This window comes from Microtus ochrogaster, chromosome 5 (assembly GCF_000317375.1).
Source record: "Microtus ochrogaster isolate Prairie Vole_2 chromosome 5, MicOch1.0, whole genome shotgun sequence".
Taxonomy (NCBI): domain Eukaryota; kingdom Metazoa; phylum Chordata; class Mammalia; order Rodentia; family Cricetidae; genus Microtus; species Microtus ochrogaster.
Window position 1 is genome coordinate 50,571,626 of NC_022012.1, and position 13,526 is coordinate 50,585,151.

General features: G+C 41.9%; 3 protein-coding genes across 5 annotated transcripts in view; 1 reads left to right on the forward strand and 2 right to left on the reverse strand.

Moving 5' to 3' along the window:
* The window catches only part of LOC101998101 (protein SET-like), a 2,627-nt gene extending 2,411 nt beyond the window's left edge, over nucleotides 1-216 (reverse strand). The window contains exon 1 of the mRNA XM_005347522.1: nucleotides 33-216. Coding sequence (XP_005347579.1) covers nucleotides 33-216 — 184 coding nt within the window. The remainder of the gene's footprint in view (nucleotides 1-32) is intronic.
* The window catches only part of Peak1 (pseudopodium enriched atypical kinase 1), a 230,639-nt gene extending 222,536 nt beyond the window's left edge, over nucleotides 1-8,103 (reverse strand). For all 3 annotated transcript variants that reach the window (XM_013346256.2, XM_026779029.1, XM_026779030.1), the window contains exon 1: nucleotides 7,951-8,103. The gene's annotated coding sequence lies outside the window, so the exon portion shown is untranslated. The remainder of the gene's footprint in view (nucleotides 1-7,950) is intronic.
* A 503-nt stretch (nucleotides 8,104-8,606) lies between these two features.
* Nucleotides 8,607-13,526, forward strand: part of Hmg20a (high mobility group 20A) — an 82,453-nt gene continuing 77,533 nt past the window's right edge. Inside the window, exon 1 of the mRNA XM_005347400.3 lies at nucleotides 8,607-8,928. The gene's annotated coding sequence lies outside the window, so the exon portion shown is untranslated. The remainder of the gene's footprint in view (nucleotides 8,929-13,526) is intronic.

The following is a 13,526-nucleotide window of genomic DNA, read 5'->3' on the forward strand; positions in this document are numbered from 1 at the left end:
ATATTTTTGTTCTACTTTTAGTATTTCCTCACTTGCTTGTTCATTAAGTCTGTCTATTTCATTTTGTACTTCGTCAATGTGTTCAATTGCTTCTTGCTGTTCTTTTTCTCCCTTCGGCAGGCCGGGAGAGGCAGACTTGTCCTCCAGTTTCAGGGACGGAGCCAATTTGGGTTTCTTGGACTGAGGCAGAAGCGCAGATTGCCGTCTAGGGGCCATGACACGAGGGAGGTGGCCAGAGGCCAGAGGCCAGATGCAGAGAGCAGGAAGAAACTCGCAGGAACTCGAGAAATACCATTTTTGTAAATGAAAAGAAGCCCTCCACTAAGCATGAAGTTGCATCTCCTAAACCACTCCAGCTCCCACATACCAATCACTGAGTGGCCTGCTCATTCTACTGATTATGATTGACACATAAACCATATTCCTACTTTATTTAGTAGAATATCAATTAGATATTTTGGAATGTATACACACTAAAAAACTGGATGAATGAAAGCATCAAATTATTAGTACTAGTTATCTCTAGATGGAAAGACAGATATTCCCTTTGACTCTATGTTCCATTTTAGGCCATATTTTTTCTATGGCAATAAATTCTTTTATCTGAAAAGTTATTAATTGGGGTAGGGCGAGCTGAGGAGACGGTTCCGCAGCTAAGAGTACATACTGCTCATATAGAAGCCCCAAGTTCAATTCCCAGCAACAACACTATGAAGCTAACAACTCCTTGTAACTCCAGCTCTAGGGGATCCCATATCCTTTTCTGATCTCTGTGGGCAAATGCATTCATGTACACATTCCATCCCCTACCCCACTACACACACTCATAATTAAAAATAGAAACAATTTTTTGAAAAAGCTTTTCTTTTTTTTTTAAAGATTTATTTATTTATTATGTAACATTCTGCCTCCATGTATGCCCACATTTCAGAAGAGGGTACCAGATCTCATTACAGATGGCTGTGAGCCACATGTGATTGCTGGGAATTGAACTCAGGACCTCTGGAAGAGCAGTCATTGCTCTTAACCTCTGAGCCATCTCTCCAGCCCCGAAAAAGCTTTTCTTACTTTTAAAAGACAAGGTCTCATTCACTATATACACTAGGCTGGCCTTGAACTCTTAAGAGATCTACCTGCCTCTGCCTCTTGAGTGCTGAGACCACATCTCGTTCAGCTTTTTAAAAATTATGAATATGCTGGGCAGTGATAGTGGTAGATGCCTTTAATCCCAGTACTCCAGAGGCAAGTTCCAGGACAGCCAAGACTACACAGAGAAATCAGGTCTTGAAAGAAACAAAAAAAATTAGTTAATTAATAATAATAATAATTTAAAAAGACTATTACTTTTTAAAATGTGTGGTGTAATATATAATGTCAAACTACACTTCAGATCTTGAAGTAAAAAGGATGGAGAGCCAGAGGAAGGGCTTTGTGTACAGCAGGACTCAGTCTGGCCTAGTCAGATAGCAAGTCCGTGAAAATACAGACCACACAGACCCAGAGGAGATAAGAGAGAATTAGCATTCAGTCCTTTGTAAAGCTCTGTAGTTGCCTTTTGCAAAAGATATAAAACACAGTGTTAGCCGGGCGATGGTGGCGCACGCCTTTAATCCCAGCACTCGGGAGGCAGAGACAGGCGGATCTCTGTGAGTTTGAGACCAGCCTGGTCTACAGAGCTAGTTCCAGGGACAGGCTCCAAAGCCACAGAGAAACCCTGTCTCGAAAAACCAAAAAAAAAAAAAAAAAAACCAGTGTTTCCGATGACAAGATTCTTTTGCTAGACATTTGAAAGGCAGAATTGAGGGAAAGAACTACAATTATTATAAATAATAGGAGTCAGAGTCTGCTTACACATTTCATTTAGAAAATATACGAAATAAAATTTAAGAATTCAAAAGTTTAACTCCCTAAATTAGAAATCACTCTATTTATAGAATATTTCTGTGCTACTGCTGGTGTGGTTTACAGACTCACAGATGCTACCTACCACTCGACAAGTTTCATCTGTACAGAAAGGAGCATAAAGAAGCGGTTTAAATATGTTCTTACCCAGCACAGATCAGAAAAGGTTATCAAGCAGCAGGGTCCTCCTCTCTCTCAGTGCTCAGCACACTAACCTCCTTATACAGTCTGGAAACCCACAAGCTCTTTTAACTTTCAGGAGTTTTCTTGAAATATTTGATGGCAAAGTTTACTACCGTGGTTACCACTGTCCCCAAAAGGTAGAGATAAGAAATGGGTGGCGTTAGTAAAATACTTTCTATTGCCTCGCCAGTACCTCAAGTCTTCCTTCCTACTGCCCACTCAAATGAAGCCCCAAGTACTGCCCCCACCTGTAAGGAAGGCAGGGTTTCATTTTTTCAGACGTCCATTACTCCACCGTTTAAGAGTTGCATCATTGCTCTTCCCTTGTTATAAGGTGACCAAATCTACTTTGAAAATTCAAGTGGAAGCCCTAACTGTAAACAATGAAAAGAGCGACAGTCAACGGAAAACTATAAAGTATCATTTACTTCTAAATATAATACTTATACCGTGTTTTGTATTATTTAACAAATACATGATACTAACTATACTTCCAATGTTAGCTCATTATAAAACTCTCTTGGTCCTTGAGTGACTGTAGAAAAAGGATCAGGACACAGAAGAAAACTAAGAAAATCATTTTCCCAAGGGCACAGCTTACAAATGGCAGACATGAGAAGCAACTCCTGGCTATCTGGGCCCAGAATTCACCAGCTGTAACCACAATGCTATGCTTCCAGAGGACCCAGAAAGCAGTATGTCCACTAAAGCCCAGGTAAACATTCAGTAACAATCTGCTAGCAAATGAGAAGAGAAAAATGGAGTCCACAAGTCTTCATACAATGCACAATTCTGAGTATCCTGAGTTTCCTAACTATCTTCAGGTATTGCTACCAAACTGTTATCTATAAAGAAGTTTGTAATAAACTGGGTTCTGAAATTTACGGGTAAGGTTTGAACTCTAGCTGTTTATCTTACAAACAAGGAATGCAATGGTAAGATAAGGGTCTCAGGAATACTGAACAGATTCTCCAGATACAATCAGAAGCCCAACAGCAAGGTCTCCAACCTCAAACAGTTCCTCAGCTTGCTTCATATTCCTGTGTTTCCGCCTCTCCCCTCTCCAGTTTCTCCTACAAGTTGTTTTAAACTCACACTCTTTTCAAACTCTGTTCTACCAACACCCTTTCATTCTTAATGGCTAATCAAAATCACACAAGACATCCTAGCAATTCTTTCCCTTTCCTCTATCAGTTTCAAATTTACTTACCCTCCGTCCAGCAACCTTTACCACCTCTTCTGCTTGCTGAAAAGTAATACTTTCCATTTGTTATGGCTATTCTTGGTTGTGAACTTGACTACACCTGAAATTAAAACCCAAACAGGCTGAACAAGCCATGGAGAGCAAGCCTATAAGCAGCACTCTTCCATGCCTCTACATCAGGTTCCCGCCTCCAGATTCTGCCCTCTTTGAGTTCCTGTCCTGACTTCCTTCAATAAGGAACGGTGATGTGAAAGAGTAAGCCAAATCAACCCTGTATTCCCCAGCTTGCTTTTAGTCATGGTATTTACAACAACAGAAACCCCAAACTAAGATTCCCAAGGCCAAATTCTCCACCTGTGCCCAGGATGTTCATACTCACGCTCATTTCCTTCCTTCCTCTCTCCTCCTCATCCCTTCCTCCCATTTTCTCTCTATGCTCACCTCTCCTCCCTCCCCCACTCTTCTCTCTCTCCATTGATTCTTCCCAATCCCAAGGCAATTCATAAAAACATTTTAAGGCAAATGTCTTTAAATCCTCAACATCTGGCTTCCAGTACTTTCTTGCAGAATCCTTGGTCACAAACACTGTGCTTTCTCGGGTGTGATGACAAATGTTGGCCGTGATCCAAGTGCTGGGGAGGTAGAGGCACAAAGATCAGCAGTTCAAGGTCGGCTTTGGCAACTGGCTAGTAAACAGCCAGCCAGGACTCCAAGATATCCCAGTCAAGAAAAACGAAAAAGAAAAACACTGTAGCCTTCTCAATCAGCTAAACCCCTTAGCTGTACTTTCAACTTCCTTAGTGCGTTACAATGTAGCTAACTGCTCTAAATTACCTTAAATTCCAAGTCACAGAGACTTTATTCAAACCAAATCTTACTTGCCCTTTTAAATGGTAGGACACAGGTTGACAACTCCTGGTCCTTCAAATATTCTCCTCTCAACTCCCTAACAAACTCACTCAGCTTTTCTGTTTTGTTGGTTTTTTTTTTAGGGGGGGGGGGGGTCCTTTGTTTGTTTTTCCATCTGATCTCTATTTGGCATAGATGGTTGACTTTTCCCATTAGCTTTGGCCCCATCTACCTAGAAGCTTCTAACACAAACGTGAAAATCACCCTTAACCTTCAGTCTTTCTCAACTCATGCATTCATTAGTTTATGTATTGCAGGATGGTTTGCTGGAGGTGGTGGTGAAGCACTTTGTTTTTGCTGTTTATTTTATGTGTGTGGGCGTTTGGCCTTCAATGTCCTCTGACACCAGAAGAGGGTGTCAGATCCCCTGAAACTAGAGTCACACATGTTTGTGAATCAGCATATCAGTGCCCAGAATTGAACCCAGGTCCTCTGGAAGAGCCATCTCTTCAGCCCTGTTTTTGTTTTTTCAACTAGAATTTCACAGCCTGCAAGGTGAGGTTAAAATTCCTAAGCTTGGTTTACAGTCAGTGATTCATTTGCCTCTGTTCCAAAGCTGTGCTGTTGATGTATAGAAACGGAGTGTGTGAATGTAGCTAGTCTTAGTTGAAATGTGCTAAAGCATAAAAATACTAGCAGATTCTGAAGACTTTGTATGAAAACGAGAATGTTAAATACCTTCGTATTATTGCTTTATATTGATCACATGTTGGAATTATGTTATTTTAAAACACTGGGTTAATTTATGAGTCTCGACTTTTACTTTTTTAAAACACGGCTACTAGATTTCCCATATTACATACATGACTTGTGTTTGTGGTTTTTTTTTTAATACAAGAGCATTAGGATAAAATAGGTTCCTTCTTTCTGAACTTAGTTTATTCATATATTATTCAAGATTAGCTTGAGTAACTAAGATTCCAGAACATCCCCCACAGCCAAGAATCCAAGTCTGAGTCAACAAGCCTTCCTCTGTACTTTCCTCATTCACAGGCACCTGTGCACACACCTGTCATATATCACACCGTATGATAATTACCAGTTCCCAGCTAGCTTCCCTCCTAAAGTGTAAGCTCCTGGCAAAAACAGTATCGTTCTCCACGTATTCAGGTCCCACCACCATGCCCAACACTTCAAAAGTCATCCAAATACTTGTCTTTTGTTCAAATGTGATTTTGGCCTGAAAGTTACTAGAATATTCGAATTCTCCAAGGAGAATCTTCTTCCCTAAGAAGCCTGTACCTGACACTCTAATAATGGGAAGACTGGAGCATAGGAATCACGTAAAAGACAAAGGAGAAAATGAGGTTCACATCTACATTAGCAGTGAAAATGGGGATTTGCGAAAGTGATATGGAGCCTCAAACTCATATTTGGCATGCCAGGGGCCACAGTTTGATTCCTAAATTGCTTTAACAACCTATCCAACAAAAGAGTATGACTTGGCAGGTTACAACACAAACAGCTAGAGCCCAGCACCTGTTCCCCTTAAACAGCAGCACATCGTTATAGTTGAAAACAACAACAAATCTCACTCTGAAGCAAATGCTAATCTCATGATGCTTCACCATGGAGCAATTTAGAAGAGTTATTATATGAAATGTGCCAAAGCCTGAATTTATGGTTGATGCTTATTTGGCGAATATGGTTGGCACTGTTAGCTGTTAAAGGGAATGCACGCAAACAAGCAAATAAAAGTTTTTAAGCTCTCAGACTTAAATATTTACATTACCATAAATGTACGAAGATAAATGTTTATATGCATATACATATAAGGTATTTCAGGAACACAATTTTTAATGTGACTGTCAGAAAACAGTTATGAAGTGGCATTATTTCTTTATGGGACCCAGGACAGACTCTTAAAATGAATTCTGACAGAATGTTAATGGGGTAGAAACACTACTGTGGACGTTTCTCTACACTACTACTAGACTAGTTCAACACCCGAACAACTCAGAGCAAGCTTATCTTTGCCTCTTACCAAACATGTCTCACAACACTGAAAACCAGCCAAACAGAAATGTGGGTTCCTCCGTGGGGTGGGAGAAAGGAGGACTGCCAACCAAAAAGCTTGAAAGAAAATAATCTAACAATTTCCCCTCATAATATAGTCGTGTTACTCTCTCCAAAATAAAGACATGATAAAATATTTTCTCTTCTTCCCCTCTGACATCTATGGGAAGGGGATGTTTGTTTTTTTACATAGTTTGTGAGCTGGTCATAGCCTGAACTCACTGGCAGCGGTATGAACGCTGTTTCCATTGTTAACTGTTAATCTCTCTGATAAGGCTACTAACTCCTATCTTGGAAGCCAAGAAAATGTACCTCATGTACCTCACCGGCAATTATAGTTTACTGAAAAAGTCACCAAAGAAGTGCCAAGCATTCTGGAAAGTAATTAAGGTAGCCAGTGAATTGCAAGATCTAAAATGCTCTTGAGATTACAAAAGAAGCCATCATGAAGTGGGTATCCAAGATTGCTCATGGAAAGTTTTACCCTTGTGGATAATTCAAATTTGAGCTTTCTGGGTTGTTGTTGTTTTTTCCACTTTGCAGAGAGCAATATGTGTTTTCTAGACTACACACTTCATTTATCGGGGGAGGTAAAGGAGAGACACTGTAGCTGAACAACAACGACGACAAAAAGCTGCCAAACAGAACACTCAAAGCAATTCCAATTCAGGTGAAAAGGCTGCTCATGTTCATCATCCAGTGACCTAAAAATAGTCTTTTATGTAAGTCGCCAAGTATTTAATTGAAAGTGTAATCTTACCACATTCAACAGAGGCAAAGAAAAATGTACTGGGTTTTCTATAGTAAGGCCAATAAGATGAAATCATAATTTTCCTCTAACTCATCTCCATCCTTCAACAACAGCCTTCCAATAACTCCATTCCACAGCTCTGATTTCTAAATTTGGGTCCTTTGAAAAGCGAACTGCAGAAATGAGACTTTGCGGGGGGGGGGGGGGCTCCTCTTTGCTAATGCTCTCAGTCACAGCAGTCATTAACGTAGTCCAAGAACAAAATCAAGCTCTCCAATGGATGATGGTGCATAAGATGGGGGGGGGGGGGACGAGAAGGGGACCCAGTTCAGATGGCAAGTCCTCTTCGAAGGAGGAAAGGAAAGTCACAAGAACCCTGAGTCAAAGGGAAAAGAAAAAAACTGTCTGACCCACTCTCTCCAAATCCCAAACCCTAAGCAACCCAGTAAGTCCGCAGGCGTTAGGAGCTCACCAGCTAGAGCATGAAGTGAGCAGGCACAGAGCCACCGGTTCCGTCCCGACTGATGCTGCAAGGCTGACCATGATCCTCCCAGGTTTGGAAGCGGAATGACCATACAGACTTGGCAGAAATCCTTCCTGCCCCAGCCTCCCCTCCCGCGTCCAGCTCCCCTAAGGCTTCACTTTCCCCCGAGCCTCGCAGCTCAGCCCCGGGAAGTCCCTAGCCACCAGGTTCCAACTTTCCCTCCTCTGGGGGGCGCCGCGCTACCGGGACCATGGCAGCCAGGGTAGCGAGGCCTGGGCCGACGGGGGGCACGAGAGGGCTCGCGGTGCCCACGGGGCGCGTGGGTGGCCGGGACGCTGCAGCCCGCGCCCTGCAGGACGCACCGGCTGCTGAGCCCCTGCGGCGCCGCCCAGTCCAGATTCCCCTAGGTCCCCGTCCTCACCTCGAGGCGACCCTGGCCCCATAAGCCTGCGCGCGTGGGAAAGGGACCGGAGAGTACATGGGCAACCCTGCCCCCGTTACCTGAGGGGAGCACACGCCGTTGCAATGATCACCATTGCCGCCTGTCCCGTCCCCTTACTGGTGATCGCGGCCGCCGCCACCGAGCAACTGACACAACTAACTAACTACTCGCGGCCGCGGAGTCCACAGCGCGCTCCCGGCCGCTCGCAGTCCGCCCAGCCTACCAGTCTGCTCGCTCCTCCCAACCCCGCACGCCGCCCCGCCGCGCGCACCCTTGGCCGCTTCAGGTCTAGAGATAGCGCGGGTGCGCGCACCAAACCTCGGCGTCTCCGAGCTCCCCACTCAACCCCAAGGGAGGAGCTGACAAGAGGCCACGCCTCTCGGGGGGTGCCAATATCCGGAGAACAAGACCTAGAGAAGGTCTGATTGGTTGATGGGCGGATCCAAAACTAGAGGGAGTGGTAACTGGGACCTTGAGCCCACGTGACCGGGAGTTTGGATTCAATTAAGCGCCAGTGGAAACTAACAGCGCAGTTTTGGGCCTTTTCGGGGCCTAATCACCTTGTCAGCCAGTCGGAAAGTACAGAATAAGTATTCTCAAAGACTTCAGTACATTATAATTACCAATTTAAGTCCCACTATTTTTGAGAGCCTTAGCTATGAAAAAGAAAACTACATTTCCCAAGAACCTTCGCGAAAGTTAGTCTCACCTTGCGTAGTCACGTAGTCCTTCGCCGCATTGGGCAAAATAATCCCTTCATTTCTCTGAAAGTATCGGGAATAATTTTTCACGTCTCTCCTCACCGGAACAATTCTAAATATAACCACGATAAGAGGAGTTAACTATCTGGAGGTGACTAAGTGATTAGGTAAAGAGTAAGAAAAGGCACCAAAATAAAGTTCTGCGGAGGAATTTCTGTCGAGCTGTGAGACGACGGAGTGAAGCGTGAAGGCGATTGAGAGGGGCTGAGGGAATTGTCCTCTGTGCAAGGGACTTTGATTAGTCCCCAGGCCTCTGCCTGCCCCTACCGTCAGCAGGTCAGTAAGCAAGAGGAGCTTGGGGGTGGCCACAGTCGAGATGTCCTTCCCCCTTTGAAGATCATCCCTCTTTTGCTGCTGCTGTTATTGGTTTGTCTTGGTTTGAGGCCCACTGAATGGGGGCGCCTCACTTCCGGCTGGGGGAAGGGAGACATGCTGTCATGGGGAGGGGGGGGAACATAACTCACTTCCTGTGGAGAAGGATGTTATTTGGGGGGTGTCCAAGCCACTTCCCGTGCTGATGAGAGCCAGACAAGGTGTTGGTTTGTCCCATTCTCAGAGAGAGTTCCTACAGCCTTGGGGGTCACAAGTTCGGTTCTTCCCCAAGCTGTAATAATCACCAGGCCACGATCTAAATTGTATTTTGTCTCTACGTATGATATGGAAATTTTCTCCACAGCAAGACTTTGTTAATGCTTTCTCCAAAGAATTCAAAACACCTTGTTAAAATTCTCTGCAAGACTCCATACTTTGTTGTATGACTCGTGAGCTGCCCACTCTTGGACCCTAGTCAAGTGTGTTCTTAACTGAGTCAACTAGCGTGGTCTCTGCCTAGACATGGAAGCAGGAACTCTTTACCCACTCAGTAAAGGAGAAAGTTTATTAGTTGGCGTACCGAATGGTTCACATAAATTACGAGGCATTTTCATTTTTGCAAAGGGAAAGGGTATCATAGTGCAGTACTCAAATTTGATGTTACGTTAATAGATGTAATTAGTATGTTACATAGTTAGACCTGTTACTTTAGGACTGAAGGATTTGCCTCGTACCTGAGAACAATGTCAACCTAAATATCGTTATCATGTAGCTTATGTGTGGCGTTTATGAAAGATGCATTTTCCTTGCAGCCTCCCCCCCCCCCGTAATTTAATTGAATTTGTCACTGATTTAAAACCGAGGTCTATTTATTGTTTTATGGCATGGCACAAGGATGATGGGTTCAGCTCACATGTTGAGTAAGGAGAAAATAACTCACAAAGAACAAAAGGTGAATAAGACAGAATTTTCTGCTTTCCTGTATTCTGGTTTTTTTTTTTTTCTTCTTTTTTACAAGAAGCAGTATCGGAAGTAATGAACAACAGTTTGAGTCTATGGCTTCCCTTGTAAAGCAGAATGGCATATGAGTGCATGTTTGCTGGACCTTATTTTCTGAAACCTCAGCCTTTTTAAACTCAGGATATGTTGAACCTGAAATCGCACTGTCTTCCACTATTAGATGCGCATATTTCTAGTCACAGTTTGTACTCACAGTAGTAAACATTTTAACTAAATATGAAAATAATTTTTTTACCTTAATGTGAACATTTTTTTAAATAAATCAGTCTTAGTCCTAGAAACACTTATATGGCACACATATGAACTCCCAGAGACTGTGGCAGCATCAACAGGGCCTGCACAGATCTGCACTAGATGAGGTCTAGAGCTAAAGAGAGAAGTGGACACATGCCCTCATCCCTAACCCACAGGCTATCTGCAATTGATAGCCACTTGCAAATGAAAAATTAGTTTTCTCTGAAAGAGTTTCACTGGGGAGACAAACCGCTCATAAGGATAGGCCCCATGCCCAGCAGTAGATGGTCCAGACAACATGAACTCAATGCATCTTTGTAGATTCAGTGTTTTTTTTCTTTGTGTACATGTTATGGTTTCCGGTATGATATGGTTTCCGGTCTGGGGGTTTTATGGGATTCCTGTGTCCAAATGTGTGTGTGTCTGGCTCCTTTTCTTGTTTGTTTTGTCCTATTCTGCTATGTTGTATTTTATTATTCCTCAGATGCCTGTTTGTTTTCTAGTAAAGACAGAAAGGGAGTAGATTCAGATGGGAGGACAGGAACTTGGAGGACTGGGCGGAGAAGGAAAACTAATCAATATATATTTTTTGAGAAAAATCTATTTTCAATAGAAGAAGAAACAAATTGTTCTTAGACTGAAAGTTTAGCTAAATAATAGACCACTTGCCTACTATATATAATATGAGCCCTTGGATTTGGGGTCTGATCACCAGTACTGACAGGAAAAAATAAAAATAAATTAGCCTGCTTAGGTATGTTGATGCATCTCTTTAATCCCAGCACTCAGGAGGCAGAAGGAGACAGAGCTCATTGAGTTCCAGTCCAGCCAGACGTACACTGTCTGCCACATCTCAAAAATAAGTAATAAATAAATCAGTCTGCTGGGGGAGGGGATGTGGTGAGTGGTGGAGCACTTGCCTCATATGAAAGGACTTCCCTTTCATTCCCAGAACCACCACCAATAACAAAAATTCTGAGATGCTAAAATCAGTATTTGAAAGACTACAAAATTGCTGCAGTAGTTAATTTTTTAAAGATAAGGCAAAATATTGTCTGTGATTGTTGATAGAAAGTTAGGACCATGTGCACGGCACCAAGGGGATATTAATTGGCTAGAGAGAAAGTATTCACTGTGTTCTACATTAATGCAATATACTAGATGTAATCACTCTGAAAAATTAACCATAGTTTTAGGAATTGAAATATGGAAGGATGGTAGAACTAAATGAGAAAGAGAAAATAATGTCATAATATTGGTTGAGGTACAGTATTCTATTGCCGTTGGGGAACAGCCTTGAAAAGCAAAGGAGTTTATTAAATTGATCCTGAAGATATTCGTGGAAGACATGCAGTGTAATAGGAACAAGACAAATTGCACTGGAAAGAGTCGTGCAGCTTGAAGAACTGTCTGTTGAGAAGAAAGCAATATAGAAAGTACATATCAGGAAGATGTTTTGTGATAACTGACAGTTATGCATTGGTCCCATCAAAGAAGAATTATTAGATACACTGGTGAAAAATAGAGAAGGAAGCCTGTGTAGCCCGTTCCTCCTCAAGAAGTATCTCTGTGGAAAGGCTTATCTTCTTCTGAGGGATTTTCCCCCTTAACTGCCTAGTGTTGCTTTTTTTTTTCTTTAACATGTTCCTAGTGACAAAATTGGGAAGAGAAAACCTATTTGTAAACATACTGTTGCTTCTTTAATAAATTTTAGGTTTTCATTTCACTGCTTGCCATCGATAATACAGAAGTTGTTGATTGTTTTTAGAGTATCTGGAGTAAGTAACCATTTTATTTCCTTAAAGCAGCATTGCATGCACTTCTTGGAGCAGTTTGAAACATTAAAACAGTAGGCCAAAGTTCTCAAGACCATCACACTGAAATTTGATCATCCGCAGAGGTGCCTCTTTCCTCTTGTTTACCCTGTCCTGTGAAGCTGATGAAGGCGGCTTTACTTCGTTCCTTGGTGGTGGCGGTTTTTTTGGTTTCTGCTTTGTAGTTGATGGCTACCAGTTTAATGGTTTTAGATTTATTGTTTTGCTATCTTTTATTTCTGAACGTTTTATGTATTCAAGTGAGAAATACTCTTATGTGGTTTTTTGTGATCTTAACAAAACTCAATACTCATGTGTATCAGTCATGTTTTTGTTTCAAGAAATACAAATACCCTTAGTATATTCTCTTGGAGCTTTCTTCTTAGTAGACACATCAAAGCTAGAATTTTGCTTACTTGATATACTTGAGTGAAATATGTGTTATAATCACTGTTCAAGCTGGATTAAGATGCATTCCTAAATTTGATATCTCCTGATCTTGATTTCTAAGCCATTCTAAAATTTGTTTTTAATATTTCCTTTATTGTTGCACATATCATGGTTTTTCTGTTTTAACTTGCTTTGTACTCTGTAAGTATGAGTGAACAGTAGGGAAAACTGGAGATCAGACTGGCCTAGATTCAGAGCTAGTCTTTGTATTTTATTAGCTTCATCACCTTGAGCAGTTAGCTTCCATGAGCCTTCAGTTTCCCTAATCTAAATGTGACTCCTTGATGAAAGGGGGTATTATTACATGGGAACCACTTGTTGTAGTCCTGGTGGTAGGAGTTTGAAGGATGGTGTTTTTTAACCCAGTGATTCTCAACCTTCCTAATGCTTTGACCCTTTAATACAGTTCCTCATGTTTTAGTGACCCCAACCACAAAATTATTCTGTTGCTACTTCATATCTGTAATTTTGCTACTGTTGTGAATTGTAATGTAAACATCTGATATTCATGATATCTGATATACAATCCCAAAGGGTTTGAGACCGGCAGGTTGATAACCACTGCTTTAACCCTTAGGCCTGCTTCAGCTATGCTGGCTTTTGGGATTTACCCATTATCTCGTTTAAGCTCACATATAGAATACAATGGTAGGTTCATTGATATTCTGCCTTCTGTCAGCATGCTTATGAGTAGTCAAGGTTTTATTTCTTATGAGAAGAAAAAGAATCACAGATTTCAATTATTTTACAAAATATACTTAGTAGAAATGTTTAAAAAAATTAAGGAATCATTAAAGTAGTTTAAATTAGTTTTCCCAACTACTAAGGCCCCTCACACTATGACCATGTCTTTCTTTACATTTGAAACTGAATGATGTCTGAGGAGGAAAATTCTGCACAATACCCAGCCTTTCTCCCTTTGTCCTGTCAGATGTACTTCCACTTTTCCTGGGAATCCCCATCTATTAACGTTCCGCCTTGTGCCCTCTCTACATACTACCATCTACATACTACCATCTACATACTACCTCTCTACATACTACC